Below are 25,366 nucleotides of genomic sequence, written 5' to 3'. Positions count from 1 at the left end.
ACACTAGTTTCTGAAATTATGATGTATTTCCAAGTTCGCACAATTTTACAAGTTGGATGGAAACATTCCATAAGAATAAAGAATCTAGTAGATAGTAATCTTAACTTACTGTACACGATTCATAATAAATAATAAGACGTATAGAATAAATAAAATATTTAAATCTAGGCGCCTACATACTAGATCATAATGTAACCATTAACAATAATAGTAATAATACACATTAAGATGGAAAAATAATTAACTACATACTAGCATTATGCTATGTATATACAATGTCCTATCAAATCTAATGATTATGTTGTCATAATAAAAGATAATTTTAGCAATGAAAGAACAATTTCTATTGAGCAAAGATAACTTCTGTCATAAAGGCAAAACCTTTCTTATAAGTAACTAGCTAAGGTAACATTTGTCATGAGTACCCATTACAGACAAGGTAAGGTATAGGTAACCGTATAACAGCTTTTGTCATACTTATAAAAGTCATAACTGTTGGGTTCTAAACTTGCTTGTAGGAAACAAACTTATTGGAAAGGAAAACTTGTTGGAAATGTACTTGTTGGAAGGAAAAAAGGAAATTTATTTGAAGGAAAATTGGGATGTACAGGATTTGGACATTTTTCTTAAAAACTTAGATTTTTTCTTGCTGTTTTGGGAAACACTAAACAACTTGGTTGCCTGGCGACATGATGGAAACATCAGGCGGTCCGTTGATTGGAACCGAAAATTAGGCGGGTGGTTCATCAGTACCGAACAATAACTAATAACTTACCTAAGATAAGATTTGTCATAGTCATACGAGTATGACAGACAAAGTATAACTTATGTCATAAGAACATGTAACAAAGTGAGGTAACTTTTCTCATAAGTATTACAGACAAGGTAAAATGACTGTTGCAAGTCTCAAATCTAACCTCCTACTCCAATTTCTTTGCCTTGCTGTTGTCGCAGTAAGCATTGATGTAAAACCGATAGAAGAGATAGAACATGAAGAAATTCTGAGGTACAATAATTAAGACGAGCCATTTGGGATAACCACAATCTGGGTAGAACAAAATTTGCAACGAGTGAATCGAGTTGAGCAGGAATTGAATCTGGAAACAAAATGGAAAGTCACAGATAGAGATACAGAAATAACATGAGAACTTCTTTTCTTGTATCTCGGCTGGAATTATACGCGTTCTATCTATTGTGAGTTGCTTACCATTTGCATTTGTGTGAGATGTTTCTTCCACCAGATGGATGTCTTGTACTGTGGTTGTAGAACACATAACAGATAGTACCCGTACATTACCACGTGAACTATACTGTTGAGCCAACCGATCCATGTATCATGACCACCTGTAATATAAACAATGAGTTTAGAATAATTGATCCAAAGAAGTGAGTTCCAAGGTTATGCATTAAGTTTGTCCGTTTGTTCTGCGACAACGCTCAAATGGCCTGTCTGATTTTGATAAAATTTGGCAAACATAGTTTTGAGCTTAATCAGGCCTTTGATTAAATTATAATTGCACGTTAAATTTTCAGCCTGATCTGGTTTAAGGGCCCTTTTTCTGAAGAGGTTTTACAGTTCCTTTCATGGAAGCACTGCTTAAGTTACTACTAGTCCTGTTTGAGTTACCTGGGAACCATTTGACTCCACTCCAAGTCAACATAACCATGCCTGTATGATGATAGACATGTAGGAATGACACACTGGAGAACTTCTTCCTCAGAACGAAGATGATGGTGTCCGTCAGATCAATCAACTTGAGCCAGAAGTAGAGGTAACAGAGGCGGATAACCTGCAAATAGAACCAAAGTGAAGCTTAGGGCTGCATCAACTTCAATATTCCCCAAACTTCGATAGCAAATGAAGAAAACTTCCCAATTAAACATGTAGACATGTAGGAATGACACACTGGAGAACTTCTTCCTCAGAACGAAGATGATGGTGTCCGTCAGATCAATCAACTTGAGCCAGAAGTAAAGGTAACAGAGGCGGATAACCTGCAAATAGAACCAAAGTGAAGCTTAGGGCCGCATCAACTTCAATATTTCCCAAACTTCGATAGCAAATGAAGAAAACTCCCCAATTAAACATGCCGAGAGGCGAGCGGTAACGATGAAACATCCTTTGTGGAACCTCAAAAGCAAGATACTTCGCTATTCACCCGATACATTGATAAGAGAATGAAACATTGCATGTAATTCACAAGACACAAGTAAACAGTATCCTGGGTTTATATGAACTGATATCAAAAAACAAAGCAACCACATAACAGGTGTTTGTGTGTTATTTCCAGACATTGTAAAGCAACCACTTAAACATGCCGAGAGGCGAGCGGTAACGATGAAACATCCTTTGTGGAACCTCAAAAGCAAGATACTTCGCTATTCACCCGATACATTGATAAGAGAATGAAACATTGCATGTAATTCACAAGACACAAGTAAACAGTATCCTGGGTTTATATTAACTGATATCAAAAAACAAAGCAACCACATAACAGGTGTTTGTGTGTTATTTCCAGACATTGTAAAGCAACCATATAAAGAGTATTGTTTGTCATTTCCATGGGACGAAACCAGATACTAGGAAACTTGCCTGCGAGACAATTGGCAAAAGATCAATGAATTATCTAACGCCCATAGATTCTAATTCTAATGGATTAAGTAATGCAGTTCATCTGATCCTTTCTTGAAGACCTTGAGAAGTTATTTCTCATTTTCACCACTAAAACACTAACCAAAGTTGTCTCATGAAATCTCCTTAGCAATCCAATGTTAGCTAGGTACCAAGTTTCAAGTTAGACAATCACAATCATGTTTTTTTTTTTAATTTCCAACCGGTTTCCACATCAGATATTAAGTGAGTTTCTTTTTTTTCTCGTAACTTGTGCAAAGCTTGTAGGTATATTATTCTTTTTATTAATTTTCAGCCCGTCCTTCCTTTATTATTACGATAGTAATAACAAAAGGTATAGTGGACGGACTATTGTATTCGCTTCGGTGTCCGTGTGTCTGTGTGCCTGTTCTCATAGAAAGACTTATAAAAAAAAATGGTTTTTGGGGGATTTTTTCACATTTTCTCATACAAATGAGCTCTAATCTTGAAATTTGTCGCGACGACCTATGAACTCAAAGCGAGAAAGTTTAAAGATAACACTTCAGTCGTTATTTTAAGAACAGTTTTAGCGTCATCTATGTTAAGCTACGCAGAGCAAGGCCAAGAAATGCATGGGTGACTTAAACATTATATTGGTAGTTTTTAGGAAACATTAAAAGGAATAAAGGAAGAACGGGCTCTAGTCTTGATTTTAAATCATTACATGAAAGTATTTAGGTACACATATTAAGGGAGCGCGCAGCGCGACCGCATGCACAACCGTGCGAAGCCCCGGAAGCGCGAAGGGCGACCGCATCCACAACCGTGCGAAGCCCCGGGAGAGCGCAGCGCGACCGTAAACACGTAAATAAGCGCGACCATATGCACAACCCCGTGAAGCCCTGGGAGCGCGCAGCGTGACCGTATACGCAACTTCCCAATCACTAATAATAATAATAAACTGAATATTAAACAAAATAAGTAAATACTAATTTTCTTTAACCACGATCGAGTAAACTACGGGCTAAAAAATTCTCGGAGGGACGGGCCTAGCTTGTTTAGTGTTTACATATTGATATTTTTTGCTCGATTATGGACGTCCAGGAAAGAAAACAAAATGAGCTTTGCTTGATAGGGTATACATATCGGAATAAAATAAGATATAAGTAAAACGAGCTAAATCAAATCAAATATCTACAGGTTGTAGTCTAGACCAGTGTTTCCCAACCTTTTCTCTACGATCGCCCCCTTTCAGAATTTGTACAGATTATCGGAACTGTGATCGCCCCTCCCCCCAACATAAATACTAATGATTAAGATTTCCAAACGCAAAAAAGACAGACAACCTACTTACATTTTCGCCCCTAGATAGCCATCGCTCCTTTTATTGATCGCCCCCATGAAAATCTCCATCGCCCCCCAGGGGGCGATATCGCCCAGGTTGGGAAACACTGTATGCTTAAACAATAGCAATTACTCTATAGCGCAGCGCGACCGTAAACAAGGGAGTGCGAAGCGCGACCATATTCACAACCCCGTGAAGCCCTGGAATCGCGCAGCGCGGCCGTATACGCAACTTCCCAAGCACTAATAATAATAAACTGAATATTAAACAAATAAGTAAATACTAATTTTCTTTAACCACGATCGAGTAAACTGCGGGCTAAAAAATTCTCGGAGGGACGGGCCCAGCTTGTTTACATAGGTATATAGATATTTTTTGCTCGATTATGGACGTTCAGGAAAGAAAACAAAATGAGCTTTGCTTGATAGGGTATACATATCGGAATAAAATAAGATATAAAACGAGCTAAATCGAATCAAATATCTACAGGTTGTAGTCTAGACTCTAGACTTCTAAACTCCGTTAATATTGTTCTTTAAAATTGCCTTCCTAGGAATGGTCTAAGATCCTGAACTTGGACATGGTCATAGAACAATATACCTACGTTACAAACATTTTTAATAATAATCGGAAGAGGTTGTTCTAACATCCATTATACATATTCTGTAGTACCTAGTTCTATTCCATGTATTTGATTACACGATATGTTTTTGGTTATTCCTACGTCTAATACTTGATTAACATACTCGTATCTGTACCTCACTCACTAGGTACGTTATATGTAAATCGGTTTCTGCGAAGAGATCATCTATTTACTTTTTTTCGATTATTTACTTTTTTAATTTCTCATGACAAGGTCTTCTGATTCTATAGGTTTATCTGAGTTCGGTAGTCTCTGTTGAACTCATTGGCAACATTAGCTGTTATAAGTGTTATAACACAGATGACACACACATTAAGTTCCAGAGGTGGACGATATTCAAAAGTTCTCTAAGGCCGGATCTCTAGCTCCTTGTTGAAATGTTTAACATTTAAGTATGCAGTATGCTGAGAACTGTCTGAATATTTTCCGAGCACACTCCTCTCCTGACGAAGTTCTCTACTTTCCCCCACTCCTAATCATGCTAAACTTTACAGTACTTCTTCATTATTAGGATGAAACTACCTTTAGAACTCCTATCTACCTGTTTAACTCCTAAGTCCCAATGTATCTGTCTTACTCCTAACGTCCTAACCTAAAGTACATACATCAACAGACTTCAACAGTCCTTATCACTTCCCTGATCATTCCTATCTCAACAGAACTTCTTCTTTAGGAAGAATATCTAGTTATCTAGAACTCCTAAATCTCGATCTATCTGTCGAGGAACAGACCCTGTATGTCAAACGATGATCCATCACCTCTGAGGTTTTACTATTATTTATCTAGGCCAAGGTCATACTGTGTCTTCTCTGAAGAAACCGCTAACATTAGAAGAGAACAATTTTTTTGTTCTTTTCGCGAAATAACAGCATTTGACCCGAATTTGGCAACTTGTAATTATAGAACCTAGGTAATTCCTAATTCCTTAGGCAGGCACATAGGTATTACCTATTAGTCATGTGATCTAGAGGTTGTCTGTGTGGTTCATTTGACGAAATGGTGCGACCGATTGTAATGGTAATATTCACGTTGCCTCAGCTGGTATTTCAGAACAGATGGTTGTGAGGGGAATCTTCAGGTCTACTCTACAATTCTACGATTAAATGTCCAAAAGTCGTTAAATTTTGTGCAAGCGCAGATCGGCAATAAACATCCGAAATTGCCAGAGAGTTTACCAACACTGTCAGCTGTAGAGGCAATAGGGTGGTGTTGCGGTTAGCCTGGTATATTTCAGTTATCTTCAGATATCAAAGTTAATGCCAAGTAAGCTGACAGCGTTTCCTCTTTAAATCGCAACTGAAATCTTTTGAATTAGGAAGTTCTTTGAACAAAAATTTCAATTCAATTTGGGGCTATCAGCTAAAGATACCGAAAAGGTGAGTTCAAATCTCACCACGTTGCCAAATTGCTTCATTACCTCGGCAAGGTTACTAAATTTCTCCACACACGTGCTTGTGGAATGTTTTACACAAGTATTGCAGTCAGTAAGCAAGGTTATACCGAGCTTTGGCGGACATGATACCACATTTCCTTCATACGGTTACCAGAATATTTACCTCTAACTGTAAGTCATCATGTTTGTCTAGTTTCATATGTAGAATAAGTACTCGTACATACATAGATGAGTACTATTATCTAAGCTGGAAGACCACACTGGAACCATCTCCGATCATGGAGTCTGAACACAAGGCTGTGAGTGTTTTTCACACAAGTTACTTTTCCACCGAGAAAGACTTTCACAAATAATTAGTGACTTTCACATATCCTGAGTGACTTTCACACCAGGTGCAACTTTCCACATTACATTTTCCAAACGGTGTGCCTTCTTCCTAGATGTGCATGTAATAACACGTGACAATTGTACGAAGTTTTAGAATAACACACTGGAACCATCTCCGATCATGGAGTCTGAACACAAGGCTGTGAGTGTTTTTCACACAAGTTACTTTTCCACCGAGAAAGACTTTTACATATCCTGAGTGACTTTCCTAGTTGTGCATGTAATAACACGTGACAATTATACGAAGTTTTAGAATAGTAAGGTTATAAGGTTAGCTATAGGAGTAACTAGGCTCGTTACAGTTTTAGTTCATTCACAGTTAAAGTATTGAGTAGAAACGATGCAACGAGACTGACATAGAGATTGAGCTGCCGAAGTAAATGCAAATCATTACAAGTTACAAGTACATACATAGTTACTGTCATGCGAGTAGCTACATTGGTAAGTTATTGTTTGAAAATTTGAAACAGTGGCTAGTAAAACAAACTATACGTACCTAGGTCTATGTGTTTAGAATGTTTAGACTGGAGTTCAGGATTTTCTCGGTCTATGGCGTCAATAGATGGATAATGTATTCAATTCAATAGCAATTACTCTATAGGTAGGGGTTCTATTCATCGGCATTTTTTCACTTTTCACCCACCATTCAAGCGTTACCTACCTTTTTCAAGTCATTCTACCAATTGGGAGAAAAAAAAGTTCAAATCAAAAATCCCAGCGAAATTGCGGAACAGAAAAGCCTGATGTGATCTTGGTAGGACTGTTTCTCATACTGCGAGTACTTCTCATATAAAAATAAGGTTCGATAGCTTCGATATTTGGTACTCGTAAAAATCATGTAACTCATTTGGGATTTTGGTTTAACTACTGACTGTCAAGTTCAAACTTACGTTTAGAGCTTTCTCGTCAGTTGAGTTGTCAATGGGTTGACATTTCCAGTTGTACTCGAAGAGCCACACTTTACTGGCCTGCAAAAAAAGGAGGACAATATTGTAGTATGAAAATCACTAAAAAGGTCCGTAGGTAGTTCCGTACCTACTTGCGTACAGGTCCGCTCTGCGTATTACTGCGGTACATTTGGTCATCGGAAAGCCCGGATTGCCTGTGCGGAGACCGTATAACTTGTGTGACGGTCTTTAGATTGAAACACTCACCTCAATGAACAAATATAAACTGGCAACGATTTGAACAATATTGTAGTAGATCATAAAACGATCCAATTTGAATGGCTTTCGGTCCTCCATAAATCTGGGACCGAGGTTGTGGACAAAGTAGTTGTAGAAGGCTAGCAGACATAGTCCAGGAATTGGAGATCCTATTAGGAAGAAGTCCTTGGTTCTGGGGTCTGAGAAACAAGAAGAAAGCATATTAGACAAAATCTTCCAGAGCCTGCATAACTGAAAGCAACTTGTACTTCACATTTCGCAATATTTTGACCCTTGAAATTTGGGTTTTCAAACTTGGGTAAGTAACATCTAATAGGGGGTGGGTCACGCTCATTTAGGTCGAGTTTTACCACCGTGGATTGTCTCAGGATTGATTTCAATCCTATAGGTTGACCTGGCTATTAAGCATAGGGAAATCCTAGCTTCATCTGAATCCCGAGTTCCCCAGCCTACAATTATTATTATCTAATTGTTTTTAAATCTCATCCACTTATTGTTTTACACTTTTCTGAATCACCCGGTAATGCCCGGTATAAATTCCCAGGCTTATTAGAGAACTAGACTATGCGTGTCACCAAATGCATTGCGTTCAAGGAGAACTGTATTGTTTTCATTGTTGATTAGAAACTGATGCAATGTGTTCCATTCTAAGCCAAGCTTTATGAATTTTGTTCCCTAGCACTTGTTGATTCTGACCTTTTTGATAGCAGGTCACAGGATACGATAAAAAATCACATTAACCTAGAATTTAGATTTGGAAACTAAATATCTACATAGCTAGATTGTAGATTATCATTAGAAATTCTAGGTTGTCACAATGTGGGTCAGTTTTCTGTGCCGCTTAGCATGGAAAACTGCCTGGATTAAAAAGAACTAACAGCCAGGTCAACAGAGTTGATGCAATATAAAGCAGATGAAAGACACAACACTGTAAACCGCATATGTCAGGCCAATAAGACTTTGGACTAATTACCTGATCCAATGTGGGTTTCATGCTGAGTTTCATTGGTTTCAACCTTTCAACATGATAGTTTAATATTCGGACGAAAAATCGTCCGAAAATACCTATTAAAATCGGATAAAAATCGGATGATTTTTCGTCCGAAAATGGCTCTGTCATACTTACCGGCTAAATCCTCGTTCACATATTTGTACAGCCGCATGGCCGGGCCGAAGATGGTTTCCATGGTAACGTGTCAGCAAGCCGCGTACACACGTGAGTTCCGATCCGATGTGCACTATCGATACATTGACTCCGATGCTAACAGGGTGAAGGCTACGTCCACATTGGGGACCTGAAATCACAAAGGTCAAATGAGTACGATGCCCTTTCCAAATGAGAATTTCGGGTGTAATCATAACAGTAGTTATTTAACAGTGCAAGTGACTACTATTGGATATTGAATGTAATAGGTACCTAGCTACCTATCTAATAATAATATTAGTGATAGAACCTAAGCTAATAACTTGGTAACAAATGTCTAGTCATAGTTACTAATAAATTCCAGTTAACGGTCCATGTCTATAGTTATATGCTATAGTATTGCTAGTTAGTAATAGTTCAATAACTGCAGCAGTTACATTGGAGTGTGAATCATCACAATAGTTTCCATTTTTTCGACATTATTAACAAGTTTAATGTCACTGGCCGTCGATCGACTGAGTCACTGAGAGTGTGGACGTGCTTCCGGTGATGTCCATCGACCATACCACCTTTAAGGTGTGTCCACACACAGTCGACGACCTTCCTAATTATCACTTATCGAAAGTAGCAAGAGATTTATAGATTCCACATAAAATTTAACGTGTATTTCTAAATAAAAAGACAAATTGGGATTCAAAATAATAAATAAATAAATCAGAATTGAAATCTTAGATACTAAGATTGATCAAAAGTTAAGGGAGTAGGTACTGAGACTTCTGGTACATACTGTATATGCAGCCTTTACCACCCATTTTAATCCGGGAAGGCAATAACCTGCCCCACACATGTACATAGTGAACATACAAACTATAGCGGTCCCATTACCGGAAACACCTGAGAGGTTAATTGAGGTCAAATGACGATTTTCTATGAAACGCGTGCGAACGTCAAGCACATACATACGATGTATGGAGAATGCGCCAACCTTCATGACAAAAATGTCGCTTTTATACTTTGTCAGTCCAAAATATGAAAGAAACACCTACACAATCTACAATACATATGTACATTCAACTTTGTTTCGTAGAGTTTTATTAACGTCACTGTAAACCTGGTAAGGTTTGTAGTGACGGGGGGTTTTACTCTCCATTCGATGACCCGCCTCCTCACATCTCACCGGTCAGTTTTCTGTGCCGCTTAGCATGGAAAACTGCCTGGATTAAAAAGAACTAACAGCCAGGTCAACAGAGTTGATGCAATATAAAGTAGATGAAAGACACACTGTAAACCGCATATGTCAGGCCAATAAGACTTTGGACTAATTACCTGATCCAATGTGGCTTTCATGCTGAGTTTCATTGGTTTCAACCTTTCAACGTGATAGTTTAATATTCGGACGAAAAATCGTCCGAAAATACCTATTAAAATCGGATGATTTTTCGTCCGAAAATGGCTCTGTCATACTTACCGGCTAAATCCTCGTTCACATATTTGTACAGCCGCATGGCCGGGCCGAAGATGGTTTCCATGGTAACGTGTCAGCAAGCCGCGTACACACGTGAGTTCCGATCCGATGTGCACTATCGATACATTGACTCCGATGCTAACAGGGTGAAGGCTACATCCACATTGGGGACCTGAAATCACAAAGGTCAAATGAGTACGATGCCCTTTCCAAATGAGAATTTCGGGTGTAATCATAACAGTAGTTATTTAACAGTGCAAGTGACTACTATTGGATATTGAATGTAATAGGTACCTATCTAATAATAATATTAGTGGTAGAACCTAAGCTAATAACTTGGTAACAAATGTCTAGTCATAGTTACTAATAAATTCCAGTTAACGGTCCAAGTATATAGTTATATGCTAGTATTGCTAGTTAGTACTTAACATAGTTCAATAACTGCAGCAGTTACATTGGAGTGTGAATCATCACAATAGTTTCCATTTTTTCGACATTATTGACAAGTTTAATGTCACTGGCCGTCGATCGACTGAGGGTGTGGACGTGCTTCCGGTGATGTCGATCGACCATACCACCTTTAAGGTGTGTCCACACACAGTCGACGACCTTCCTAATTATCACTTATCAAAAGTATAGCAAGAGATTTATAGATTCCACATAAAATTTAACGTGTATTTCTAAATAAAATGATAAATTGGGATTCAAAATAATAAATAAATAAATCAGAATTGAAATCTTAGATACCAAGATTGATCAAAAGTTAAGGGAGTTCTGAGACTTCTGGTACATACTGTATATGCAGCCTTTACCACCCATTTTAATCCGGGAAGGCAATAACCTGCCCCACACATGTACATAGTGAACATACAAACTATAGCGGTCCCATCACCGGAAACACCTGAGAGGTTAATTGAGGTCAAATGACGATTTTCTATGAAACGCGTGCGAACGTCAAGCACATACGATGTATGGAGAATGCGCCAACCTTCACGACAAAATGTCGCTTTTATACTTTGTCAGTCCAAAATATGAAAGAAACACCTACACAATCTACAATACAGTACATTCAACTTTGTTTCGTAGAGTTTTAACGTCACTGTAAACCTGCTAAGGTTTGTAGTGACGGAGGGTTTTACTCTCCATTCGATGACCCGCCTCCTCCTCACATCTCACCAAGTTGAGTGAGGTGGAGAAAAGACAATGGCAACCCATCCGAATACCAATCCTGACATTAATAGGTGATACTTTGTGTACAGCTCTAAGGAGAGAAAGCTATAATAAATCTCGTTCTTGTGGGTACAAAGCTAATTGCGCTGCTTTTCAAACAATATTCTCTTACAAGCATAGTCTCAAGGCATTTGATTGGTCAATTTTGACTTGAGACTGATCTAAGAACGATCATTCTTGTTCATAAATACGAGTGTGAGTGAGGTGGAGAAAAGACAATGGCAACCCATCCGAATAGCAATCCTGACATTAATAGGTGATACTTTGTGTACAGCTCTAAGGAGAGAAAGCTATCATAAGAGGAGTTATTTCCTCAGATCGGTAAATTAGACAGTCCCATAATAAATCTCGTTCCTGGGTACAAAGCTAATTGCGCTGCTTTTCAAACAATATTCTCTTACAATTAATATACAAAGGTCCATGTTTCAGAGTAGAACGGCCATCATATTTGAAGCAAGGAGAACTTGAGGAGAGATCAGGTTTCTGAAGAGTGCCCCTAGGCTGACGGGGTGCTCTCGATTTTCTTCTTTCATTTTTGAAGAAAAATAAAAGTCTCAAAAAAGGGAGCGGAAAAAGGAAATATTTTTATTCATCTTCATTTCCTGTAGGTACCGGAATATTCATCTGACATAGATAGTAATATTCTTCCTTTCAAAACACAGTTTATTCTTATTTCCCTTTTGCCTCTGAATATTTGAAGAATACAATACAACAATACCAATAGAATAGAATAATTTCATGTCTAACATCAGGCCCTTCCAGATCCAGACCCTTCTGTACAAGATAGGGCCAAAATATGTCGGTGGCAATGATTAACGAAATCCCTAAGAAAAATCGACAATTTTGAAAAGCCTGTAAATAATATAAAGAATCTCAAAGTTAACAGAGTGATCCAATGCATTACCTACATGATTATATTGCAAATGGCTACATCGCATCTACATAATACCGGCAAACGAAGTGTCCCTGAAAAGCTTTATTAGTCTGATGATGAAAACTTGAGTATCCTCGAAAGCTCAAGAATTTTTAATATGTACCATGTACCTACATCGAATGTTAAACAACAAGGGTTGCATGATCTCTGGTTTGTAAAGCCGCGACCTTGACTGAATGGACCACAAGAACAACTGAGTGTTGACATCGTCTGCCTCTGCTTGTCCACAACATTTCAAGATGAACACTAGAAGAATTTACTGTAAGAAAAGTCTTGTAATACTGAGAAATCTCAGAATAATTCTTTTAGCAAAAGAACTGCAGACAATTTCATCAATTTATTACTTATTCTAATTTTATTATTAGATTTTTCCAGACACTATAAACTTGGTCTCCCAGACAGAAGTTTCCTAATTGCATTGACCACACAGTTAGCAAAGACATTGAATACAGATGTGAGAAATACATAAGAAGGATCAATAATTTTAAATCTCATATTCATTATGGAGATTTTTCATGCAATAACTGTGTATAAGTAGGTATAAACCTGAATTGTAAATCCCTGATTATAGCAAAGACACAACTTTCAACTTAGATTACCATAATATCCTTAGTCAGCATCTTATCTTATGAGGTTATATCCTTATATCCAATGAGGACAAGGAATAAAGCCATGATCCTCAACTATGATCTCTGGTTTGTAAAGCTACAACCTTCACTGTTATAGGACCTTTTCAAATAGCTTTCATATTGACAACAAAGAATAAAATAAGAACATGGGATAAGAACTACATATATTGTACAAAGCATCTACATAAGTACGTCTTATGTTCTTATGAAGAACTTATTACCAAGTAATGAAGAACTAGGCTCGTTACAGTTTTAGTTCATTCACAGTTAAAGTATTGAGTAGAAACGATGCAACGAGACTGACATAGAGATTGAGCTGCCGATGTAAATGCAAATCATTACAAGTACATACATAGTTACTGTCATGCGAGTAGCTACATTGGTAAGTTATTGTTTGAAAATTTGAAACAGTGGCTAGTAAAACAAACTATACGTACCTAGGTCTATGTGTTTAGAATGTTTAGACTGGAGTTCAGGATTTTCTCGGTCTATGGCGTCAATAGATGGATAATGTATTCAATTCAATAGCAATTACTCTATAGGTAGGGTTCTATTCATCTGCATTTTTTCACTTTTCACCATTCAAGCGTTACCTACCTTTTTCAAGTCATTCTACCAATTGGGAGAAAAAAAGTTCAAATCAAAAATCCCAGCGAAATTGTGGAACAGAAAAGCCTGATGTGATCTTGGTAGGACTGTTTCTCATACTGCGAGTACTTCTCATATAAAAATAAGGTTCAATAGCTTCGATATTTGGTACTCGTAAAAATCATGTAACTCATTTGGGATTTTGGTTTAACTACTGACTGTCATATTCAAACTTACGTTTAGAGCTTTCTCGTCAGTTGAGTTGTCAATGGGTTGACACTTCCAGTTGTACTCGAAGAGCCACACTTTACTGGCCTGCAAAAAAACGAGGACAATATTGTAGTATGAAAATCACTAAAAAGGTCCGTAGGTAGTTCCGTACATACTTGCGTACAGGTCCGCTCTACGTATTACTGCGGTACATTTGGTCATCGGAAAGCCCGGATTGCCTGTGCGGAGACCGTATAACTTGTGTGACAATCTAACCAAAGTCATCAAACTGGGATGATGAGACCAAAATATTTAGATCAATATTTGAGAACTGAGAAGACATGAGATCACGAACAGCCATTAAAATCATCCATGGGACCAACATATTTCGAGCAATTTGAGAATCAACTTGTGCAACCTCTGACCAGACCAGAGATCAGACCGATTGAACAATCAAGCCGAGATAATGTTGCTGCAAGTTCAACATAATTGCCTACCTAATTGAATTTCGTGTTGCTTTATTATTATAAAACATTGCTCTATTATGTTTGGTCAACGGTTTGAACCTCCGAAACTCCACTGTCTGCGGTTAAGGAATCAACTTGTGCAACCTCTGACCAGACCAGAGATCAGACCGATTGAACAATCAAGCCGAGATAATGTTGCTGCAAGTTCAACATAGTTGCCTACCTAATTGAATTTCGTGTTCCTTTATTATTATAAAACATTGCTCTATTATGTTTGGTCAACGGTTTGAACCTCCGAAACTCCACTGTCTGCGGTTATTGCTGGCCTTGTACTAGGGAGAACCGGGTTCAATTCTCCAATCAGAGAGGAATTGGCGAAATATTGGTGAAATTTTTGTTCTGTGGCATCCTAAGCTTGAAATTTCCAAAATGTAGAAAGTTGAAATTTTGGTGAAACTCATTTTCTCAATCACATACTTTAGAATCAGAACAGGCTTTAGTAAATGAATTATAGTCCTATCTCCTAACTTAAAGCTGTGCAACGAGGAACATGTAAGTTCACATATTTATGTGCGTTCTTTTTCTTAACAAATTTTGGTGAAACTCATTTTCTCAATCACATACTTTAGAATCAGAACAGGCTTTAGTAAATGAATTATAGTCCTATCTCCTAACTTTTACAAGCTGTGCAACGAGGAACATGTAAGTACATATATTATTTATGTACCTTCTTTTTCTTATTTTTTGACCATTTAGTTATTTATTTATTGCTTCATTTCTCCAAACAGAAATTATGAACAGTTTCCTTCCCGTACCTATGGGGATCTCAGTTTTCAACTTTTTGAAGCTATTTTTCAAAAATTGATGGATAGATATTGTTTCTTTTACTTACGTAAACATTGGTAATTGTATCTTTAAATCGGACTTCGGGAGAAATTAAAACTTAGTTATTTATTTATTGCTTCATTTCTCCAAACAGAAATTATGAACAGTTTCCTTCCCGTACCTATGGGGATCTCAGTTTTCAACTTATTGAAGTTATTTTTTCAAAAATTGATGGATAGATATTGTTTCTTTTACTTACGTAAACAATGGTAAATGTATCTTTAAATCGGACTTCGGGAGGAATTAAAAGTTTTCGCCTAGGTTCGAGAGTGTTGGGGAATAACAAAATTTGTAGCTTCCTTAGGTAAAGTATAATCATAAGAAGAGCCAAAATAGATAGATAGGTAGGTAAATTCTAATATATAATGTCTAATTCTTTTCCCTGTTGATTCTAATGCCTCGTTTATATTCAGCCCTCTCTCCTGCTACTCGTCCTGCCGTATTTACTTCTCTCTTTACTGCTTGTTTGTTTGACGTCTTCACAGACAAGACAGTTAAATTTGTTTCCATGTAAATATTACATATTTGGGGAATAACAAAATTTGTAGCTTCCTTAGGTAAAGTATAATCATAAGAAGAGCCAAAATAGATAGATAGGTAGGTAAATTCTAATCCATAATGTCTAATTCTTCTCCCTGTTGATTCTTACATGAATTTCTTCATCTTTGTTTGACGTCTTCGCAGACAAGACAGTTAAATTTGTTTCCATGTAAATAGGTATTACATATACCAAGCTCGACATTTACATAATATAACTGTTAACTCATTAAGGACACTAAAATCCATCATTTACAAATCGACACTTCGACACATTTTAAAAGCAGTTCACACACAGGTGCAACACATAATAAATGTAGGTACTTACCTACCTACTGTTGAGAATAATGATTAATCTACTTTCGGGGTAAGCTAAAGAGAAAATCGTGGAGTTTGAACTTGGAACGCACTTTGTTCGATCAAATTGAGGTTAATGACCCAATAAGCAAACATACATATTTATGTATGTAATAAATTTATGCATGATCATTGCAATAGCTGAGGGAATTCCAACAGTACACGGATAGCTGTATTGAAATCTCATACATAAAGACTGATTTACTATAGGTTGACACTCTAATCAGAAGAGTATTTTCTATTTTCCAATGAATATGATCAAAATAGTCCATATTTTCCTTGTGCTTGGATTTTTTTTTTTTTTTTTTTTTTTTTTGAGTTACCTATCTACAATTTCCCGTCTACTGAAGCCCATTGGCCTTTTTTTTAAGAAAGAAAAGTAGGGAATTTAGTTTCAACTCGCATTTAGTTTCAATCATTGACGTTTTTTTTTTGTTTTTTTGGCGTCTTCTCTACCGCAAAAATTTCTAGAGTTAAAAATCTTCAAAGAAAATCTACTCTGAAGTACAACCTCAGTGCTATGTCAGAGTATCGGCCTCTTGTGAATCAGCCTTTTCGTTAATAAAATACCTCCAAACCTGTATCTGTAGAACGCTCGACAACTCAACGGATAGCTCAACAATTTCTACATTTTCTACATCTGGTACAACCATAACGTCATTTCATGGCTTTAGTTGAGAAATTTAGAAAATTATTAGGTAAAAATCTGAATATTGTTTAACAAGCACCAAAGCGTAGAACTTGCTGAGTTATCAAACACAGCTTTCGGTTTGCGTCCTTCCAATTGACGTTGCTAACTTTACACCAAATTTTCCCAACAAAACAATATAGTCTTCTTTTTACATCAATGTCCTTGAGACTGGAAACATGGCTGTCTTCACAAGAATGAGCTTACTATCTTGCAGCGTGTCTCGTCAACAGAATGACCTGAGTCAAGGTCACCAGAGAGGTCAAGGTCATGTGTACTGAGGGTGAGGAACTGGTAGAGGTCACTGCAACACAGAGAATACATTTCATTGGTCAATACAAACGGCATGTACAGGGGGGGAAACGTGGAAAAAATGTTCAACGAAATCAAAAGGAAAAAGTAACTATAGGAAAAGGAAACTTTTAGTTAGTTACTTTTTCCTTCAGAAAAAAAAGAAGGAAACAGTAGCTATTTAAAATTTAAACTACGGAAGAAGGAACAAAGACAACACCCTCTTCTTTTACATTTCCTACTTCATGGAAAGAGTTACCAACAAAGCACAAAGGGTGTGGTCAGGACTTAGGGCAAGTTATCATCGGAGATTTGGCCACAAAAAAAGAAGAAAAGAAAATATTTGCGGAAATACCTACCTATCTAATATCAAAAAATAGGTATAAAAAATCTTTTTCCATCCGTTCTAAGACCTTTGTAGATTGACAACTATGTCTAACTAAACCGAAATTTTCTCAAAACAAATCAAGTTCTTTCTAAAGACCATTTTTTCCATGACCCTCAGTGTCTTTGGTCTAAAATTCCGAACCAAAACAAAGTAGACCAACATAATGTGAGAACATAGTGATCTCCTTGCTTGGTAACATCAGTTATGTAAATAACAACGACATTGCTCAATGCTCTCATACTAAAAACAAAGTATTTTACCAAGCGATGACAAAATTGACCATAGGTTGGTAGAAGGTACTCAAAGCAGATTAGATCCTCTAATTCCTCTATTAGCAGCTATCTCTTAAATCCAAGTACCGAATGTAAATCTACATAATAAGATTAGTAGGTAAGTAAATAGTAAGATTATTAAGTACATACATAGTAAGAATAGTAGGTAAGTAAATAGTAAGACTATTAAGTACATACATAGTAATATTAGTAGGTAAGTAAATAGTAAGACTATTAGGTACATACATAATAAGATTAGTAGGTAAGTAAATAGTAAGACTATTAAGTACATACATAGTAAGATTAGTAGGTAAGTACATAGTAAGACTATTAAGTACATACATAGTAAGATTAGTAGGTAAGTACATAGTAAGACTATTAAGTACATACATGGTAAGATTAGTAGGTAAGTAAATAGTAAGACTATTAAGTACATACATGGTAAGATTAGTAGGTAAGTAAATAGTAAGACTATTAGGTACATACATAGTAAGATGAAGTAAGTAAGTACATAGTAAAATTAATACCTAATGTCTTAATCATTTAATCTTTCTACTAGACATAACGAGCATACATCAGGGTACCTATATCCAAAACATACGAAACTTCAAGGGGTGATTCATAGAGGTAAAAATAAATGAGCTTTTTTGCCCTTACAAAGAGGAAAAAGAAGGTACCTACTTGCCTTCTCAATTTTACCTAACCCGAATAAATTTCCAAACAATAACAACATCAACAATTAAAAGTAATATATAACTATACATATTATAATAATTAATTTACTATTCTTATATGGGTTTTAGGTAGTTAGTTACTAGTTACATACAATATTTCGTTTGGGACATTAAGCCATGATCGACTGACCCTTCAAAAAAGTTCTTTTTTAGGAGCCATCCAACTTTTATGTTTAACTCTACATCAAGATAACTTTACCGTCATCAGCTTATAACTATTATTATTAGTTATAGGCGTACGGGATAGCATCTGTGAATTAAAGTCCCTTCTTGTTTACCACAATTTGCCAAATTTCATCAAAATCTGATAAGCTGTTCATAAGTTATGGTAAAACAAAAATAACAGATGAGGTAGGACTTTATTGTTAAAACTCCTTCAATTGTGTAAATAAATGTCAAAAAAAAAAAAAATAATAATAATGTTACGGCCAAATTTAGAACCTTTAATTTTGACCCCTGAGGCCATCAGGGCCGAAAAATCAAATTTAATTTTTGGGTCTGATTTTCAATATGTGGGATCATTGTTTCTGTGGGTTGGTGGGACCTATTTGAAGCACAAATCATGAATTTCCCATTTATGGTGCTTCCCCCATTGGCGGACGAACATGAATAATAAGAATTCAATGGGCCATATATTCAGGTGATGATGAAATTCAGGTTCCAACAAAATTCATGGAACAGGGCTCTGAAGAGAATATTAAATTATTTAATAAACAAATCATCCCAGTATTATTATTTTGTAAAATAAATATTTATTTATAATAAAAACTAACCTACTCTTACCTATTTATTACGCTGTTTTGGTTTCATAATTTATTGCCTAGGAGAAGTTGAGAGTAGGTAGGTACATTTCCAGTTTTCAGAGTCAATTGAAGTAGGTTTAAGGTTTGTAGGAAGGAGAATAATAAGTACGGTAGAAGAAAGCCAGCCTTTCCGAAAATGAACCTTATCTGTTTAGGAGGATAGTTCGCCCTGGGAGGGAATCGAACCCGCGCCTAGCGCCTCCAGGTAAGACGCTCAAACCTCCAAGCTAACTAACGAAGATGGCAATTTGCAGAAATAATATTATACCTAATGACTAAATAACAGATATATTGTAAATGCTGTATGGTATCAATTGTCACTTCTCACTTCCATCTATCTCCTTATTATTTATCTACTTATAGGAAGGTATAACCAGTTTGCCTTAACATTGACACAAGATATCATGCAGTGGACATTGACAATGCAGGTATTATTTACCCTAGAAACAAGCTATTTATCGATGATTAGATAGATTACCTACTTGTTGATATTGCTGTTGGGAAAATTGCAACATTGTTTGTGTATACAGAATGTTTCTAAAATAACTTCACCGGAATTATTTGCGGTGAAGTTCAGAGTCACAATGTTTGTAGGTATCACAGCCTACATTGTATAGCTACTTGAATTTTCTCTCACATAGGTAGTCACCAATAGGCAAGCCATCACACTACTATGTATTTTTTAGTCATTGACCAGTTCCTTACGGGTCACAGATGTTAAGCGATGTCGTGCGTCGTAAGGATCTGGAAGGGACAGGTGACCGTTTGGGAAATCACGTGCTGCCGGTTACCTAATTTAGGGCGTAATTCAGGCTAATGAGGACAGTTAATCTGATTTGAATTTCACCGTCAAAGTGACTTTAACCCTGTGATGGGTAGGTATATCAGTGATTAGAAACTTACATTAATAAAAATGGCAATGATAAAAAAAAAAAAAAAAAAATCTTACCTGATTATGAGTGAAAATATTTCCGATAAAAAAAGTAGCTGACACGAAACTACCTTGAACAGAAAAACGTTTTGAACTCGAAATATCTCCAAGATAGGTAAATTGTCTAGTAAGAAAATGAAAATTTCAACAAAAAATATGGAGTTTTTTGTCACAAGAAAATAAAATTAGAAAAATCACGAATTACAAAGAAGTAATAAAATGGAATGAATAAAATTAATGAAAAATTAATAAATAAAATAAATTAGCGAATTAAAAATCCAAAAAAGCTCCACTTATTAACTGAACTGCCACTGAACTTAGAGTGATAATGAAAATTCAAATTGTATTGTCACGGGCAGGACTTAGCTTACTCTACTCATGAATAATGCTAATGTAATACTTACAGTACTTACCAACTCGGTGCTTTGGCGCTCAAGAAACAATAGTGCCTATCCACTATTTGCTCGAACGGTGGATTTTCTTGGTTCTTAAATTTTTGAAATCCTGACGCAATTTCCTATAAAATCGGTAACATTCTATAAAATTCACTCCTTCTGAAGAGAAAACGTAAAAATGGTCTCCAGACTAGTTCGCTTGGAGGGTAGCGCGTCAGCCTTGTATGGGCTTAGGTCGCGGGTTCGATTGCCGCTCAGGGCATATTTTATCTTAAACAGATAAGGTTCGTACTAGGAATGGCTGGCTTTTTCCTTCCCTGCTTTCCTTTTCCCTCTTTGTTTTCGGGACGATAAGACCTTAGCAGTCACGTTAGGAGTTATTGTTTCTTAAGCGACAACTTATCAATGCTATCTTATGTATGTTCCGAAATCCTAAGCCTAGACATCAATCAGCTATAAGTAGCTAATATGGTGAGGATTAGAACCAGTTGGATTTTGAATAAGAAAGCTGGGAGCTGTAAAGGTGAGTCTACACTAGAATCTATCAACGTCATGTCGTCTGAAACACGTCCACACAATAAACATTTTTCCACCCTCTTTCTTCTTCTTCGTCGGCTTCTTCTTCTTCTTCTTCTTCTTCTTCTTCTTCTTCTTCTTCTTGTATCTACTGTCCATCCGTTTACGAATGTTAGCAATCATGCTGGCAATGATGACTTTGTTATCTGTTACTTTGAAGACATGAAAAGTAATGCAGTAATGTTGTTGATGTGGTGAACCAGGTTGTCAGATTTTTCAGTCAGGATATTTGCCTTCTTCCATGACTCCTTTTCCTTTTGATCTTACCTACTTTGTAGGGGTTCCAGTCGTTGTCGTAATGCAGTAATGTTGTTGATGTGGTGAACCAGGTTGTCAGATTTTTCAGTCAGGATATTTGCCTTCTTCCATGACTCCTTTTCCTTTGATCTTACCTACTTTGTAGGGGTTCCAGTCGTTGTCCATTGATTTTGGTCGACTCTATCGTGTAGAACACTAGACATAAATACCTTTATATGTAAAGTTAGAGACCTACCTACGTAAGAGGAAGAGGTTCCAGAATTATAGTTCCTCAAGCACTGAAAAATGACATGTTACATAAATGCCACAAAGGACATTTAGGTATGAACAAAGCCAATTGCGAGCTCAAAATGCAGTGTGGTGGCCAAATATGTTGCGAGATATAGAAGACTTTATTAGTTCCCAAAACTCATTGACCACCAAAATCCGGAACCCATAGCTGGCGAGTTAGCCACTATTAAACGTAAGAGGAACCAGAAAATGTACCTACTACTTACCACCCTGAAAATATGGAATGAGAATTTAATTGTTCTCTTTGAAATTATTATGTACCTATGTGAGAGAAAATTCAAGTAGTTATACAATGTAGGCTGTGATACCTACAAACATTGTGACTCTGAACTTCACCACAAATAATTCCGGTGAAGCTATTTTAGAAACATTCTGTATACACAAACAATGTTGCAATTTTCCCAACAACAATATCAACAAGTAGGTAATCTATCTAATCATCGATAAATAGCTTGTTTCTAGGGTAAATAATACATTGTCAATGTCCACTGCATTGATATCTTGTGTCAATGTTAAGGCAAACTGGTTATACCTTCCTATAAGTAGATAGGTAAATAATAAGGAGATATAGATGGAAGTGACACTTGATACCATAAAGCATTTATAATATCTGTTATTTAGTCATTAGGTATAATATTATTTCTGCAAAGTGCCAGCCTAGTTAGTTAGCTTGGAGGGTTGAGTATCTTACTTGGTGGCGCTAGGCGCGGGTTCGATTCCCTCTCAGGGCGAACTTTCCTCCTAAAACAGATAAGGTTCATTTTCGGAAAGGCTGGCTTTCTTCTACCGTACTTATTATTCTCCTTCCTACAAACCTGCTTCAATTGACTCTGAAAACTGGAAATGTACCTACCTATACTCTCAACTTCTCCTAGGCCAGGGGTTCTCAACCTTTTAGTAAACACGTACCACTTAAAATTTTCAGAGATTTTGACGTACCACCTTATATTTATATATGGCTAGCAAGGTGGAGGTTGCAAGATCGAGACCCACTTATGACATTTTTTTATAGTGGACGAACTATTGTATTCGCTTCGGTGTCTGTCTGTCGGTCTGTCAGTCAGTCCGTCAGTCAGTCTGTCCCCATAGAAGGACTTATCCAAACCTGGTCGACCTAGGTATATATCAAATTAAAGGTCTTTATAAGTACAAACCCCACCATTCAACATTTTTTATTGTTGTTATTAATATATGACTGCGTAGTGCGTACCACCTAAAATGTATCCGCGTACCACCAGTGGTACGCGTACCACCGGTTGAGAACCTCTGTCCTAGGCAATAAATTATGAAACCAAAACAGCGTAATAAATAGGTAAGAGTAGGTTAGTTTTTATTATAAATAAATATTTATTTTACAAAATAATAATACTGGGATGATTTGTTTATTAAATAATTTAATATTCTCTTCAGAGCCCTGTTCCATGAATTTTGTTGGAACCTGAATTTCATCATCACCTGAATATATGGCCCATTGAATTCTTATTATTCATGTTCGTCCGCCAATGGGGGAAGCACCATAAATGGGAAATTCATGATTTGTGCTTCAAATAGGTCCCACCAACCCACAGAAACAATGATCCCACATATTGAAAATCAGACCCAAAAATTAAATTTGATTTTTCGGCCCTGATGGCCTCAGGGGTCAAAATTAAAGGTTCTAAATTTGGCCGTAACTTCATTGGAAAAGACCTAATCTTTTGAACATTAAGTAGGTAATATTGATTTTCATGGAACAGGGCTCAATTATATTTATTTTAGCAAAGTGAGAAGGCAAGTATTTTAATATAATCTACAGGAGCTTTTGTAATATTGCAATAGACGCAGACGGAAGGTCCGCGTTCTGTTTGGCATACACTGAATGAACTGGAAAGGAAAAGTAGGAATATTAAGGTGTCTACACACTATCAGTCTGAATGAACTGGAATCCCAAACGTATCGTGATCTTTAGCGACATCTGGAGCTATTCCGTGTCTTTCCTAGGTTTTCGTCTTCGACACGTCGAAAATCCTTCGCATGAATCCACCGAACGGACTTGCGAATTGTCAATAGACCAAATGGTTTGGAATCAGCGCTGACCGTATTCTGGAAATGCGGATTGCAAACTGTATGACGCATATGAAGTTAGTAATATTTTAGTGACATGTCGAATTAGCAAATTTAAGTGCAAATTGGAATTTTGTTGTGAAATTCGGTACCTGAATTCGGAATGTATTTCTGGACTTGCGATGTGGAGACACTATTGATGACTTGAAATCATATGGACTGGGAACAATGTACTGAAATCAAATGAACTCGACGTGTGTAGGGCCCTTTACTCTTCTATATTATTTACAATACATTAGGCCTTGTTTATTTTACCTACGAGATGAATCCACCGAACGGACTTGCGAATTGTCAATAGACCAAATGGTTTGGAATCAGCGCTGACCGTATTCTGGAAATGCGGATTGCAAGCTGTATGACGCATATGAAGTTAGTGATATTTTAGTGACATGTCCAATTAGCAAATTTAAGTGCAAATTGGAATTTTGTTGTGAAATTCGGTACCTGAATTCGGAACGTATTTCTGGACTTGTCATGCGGAGACACTATTATTTGACTTGAAATCATATGGACTGGGAACAATGTACTGAAATCAAATGATCTCGACGTGTGTAGGGCCCTTTACTTTTCTATATTATTTACAATACATTAGGCTTTGTTTATTTTACCTACCTACCTACCTACTACCTACGTCCCCTTTTAAGTATTTTCATTGTCTACATCTTATAACTCTGCTTTTTCTTTCAGGCTGTGTTTCTTCCTTATTGTGTCTCCACTCGAATTATTTCCACTAACTTTTGGTGAATCAGATGACAATTTTCAAAGTTTCGTTGATAACACCGATGTGCGCAATGGGTTTTGGTATTTCAGATGATGTCGATGTTGTTTTGATATTCAACACTAAATCTAAGATGCGAGAGGACTGACCAGGTATCAAGAAAACATTCAAAGGAAAGGGAAAGCTAAATCAAAAACATAGCAATAAAATATAGGCACACCAGCTACTTTAAATTTTACAAACACAATAATGATGATGATGATGATGATAATAATAACGGCGAAAAAGCCATTACTCGTACAACTACCTCTCAGAAAAAAACCTACTTCCTATCCTTGCGCCATAAAATTTGAAAGAATTGAAAACACATCCACTTTAGTTGTATTGAAAAGTCAAAGATGCGAGAGGACTGACCAGGTATCAAGAAAACATTCAAAGGAAAGGGAAAGCTAAATCAAAAACATAGCAATAAAATATAGGCACCACCTACCCCATCAGCTACTTTAAATTTTACAAACACAATAATAATGATGATAATAATAACGGCGAAAAAGCCATTACTCGTACAACTACCTCTCAGAAAAAAAACCGACTTCCTATCCTTGCGCCATAAAATTTGAAAGAATTGAAAACACATCCACTTTAGTTGTATTGAAAAGTCAAGTTTAAAGTTTTGTGTTGGACCATGGCTTGAGAGAGACTACTTACTACTTAATACTCAAATTCTGTGTCCAGTGTGATATATGGGGGAGGCGTAACCCTCTTAAGAATGAAAACGGCGCCAAGGTTTTTACAGCGACATCCAAGTTTTTTTCTCTCTTTCCCATTATTACATGTTAACCTCTTCATGTCTTGAGTCTAGAGCTGGTTAGGGTTAAGAAGAGGCGCGGATTTGGCAATTTTGTTCGCGGATTTGGCGATTATGGTCGCGGATTTCGCGATTAC

At 36.7% G+C, this 25,366-nt stretch overlaps 2 protein-coding genes across 4 annotated transcripts in view; both read right to left on the bottom strand.

Annotated features, from left to right (window-relative positions):
* On the bottom strand, positions 1 to 20,594 carry LOC103512522 (elongation of very long chain fatty acids protein AAEL008004). 3 transcript variants are annotated; one of them, XM_008477288.2, is made up of 8 exons: positions 20,099 to 20,594; positions 8,654 to 8,822; positions 7,516 to 7,706; positions 7,252 to 7,329; positions 1,893 to 1,995; positions 1,628 to 1,687; positions 1,208 to 1,344; positions 1 to 1,097 (listed from the first exon to the last, which is right to left on the bottom strand). In XM_008477288.2, exons 2-8 carry the CDS (start codon positions 8,712 to 8,714, stop codon positions 921 to 923), a joined length of 807 nt encoding a protein of 268 aa, XP_008475510.1. In that variant the 5' UTR covers positions 8,715 to 8,822; positions 20,099 to 20,594; the 3' UTR covers positions 1 to 920. The 3 variants fall into 3 exon arrangements, with proteins under 3 accessions (XP_008475510.1, XP_008475509.1, XP_017300926.1); XM_008477287.2 differs by lacking the exons at positions 1,893 to 1,995; positions 8,654 to 8,822 and adding an exon at positions 10,140 to 10,308 and having other exon boundaries at positions 1,628 to 1,790; XM_017445437.1 differs by lacking the exon at positions 1,893 to 1,995 and having other exon boundaries at positions 1,628 to 1,790.
* LOC103512526 overlaps positions 16,003 to 25,366 on the bottom strand; it is a gene marked incomplete at its 5' end in the record, with an annotated part of 67,374 nt that continues 58,010 nt past the window's right edge. The window contains one exon of the mRNA XM_008477291.3: positions 16,003 to 16,965. Within this exon, the coding sequence (XP_008475513.1) occupies positions 16,868 to 16,965 (98 nt within the window). The remainder of the gene's footprint in view (positions 16,966 to 25,366) is intronic.

The sequence above is a fragment of the Diaphorina citri genome, unplaced genomic scaffold (genome assembly GCF_000475195.1).
Source record: "Diaphorina citri unplaced genomic scaffold, Diaci psyllid genome assembly version 1.1 scaffold847, whole genome shotgun sequence".
Taxonomy (NCBI): domain Eukaryota; kingdom Metazoa; phylum Arthropoda; class Insecta; order Hemiptera; family Psyllidae; genus Diaphorina; species Diaphorina citri.
The sequence above is the reverse complement of the archived record's forward strand: the minus strand, read 5'-3'. Positions and strand labels throughout refer to the sequence as shown.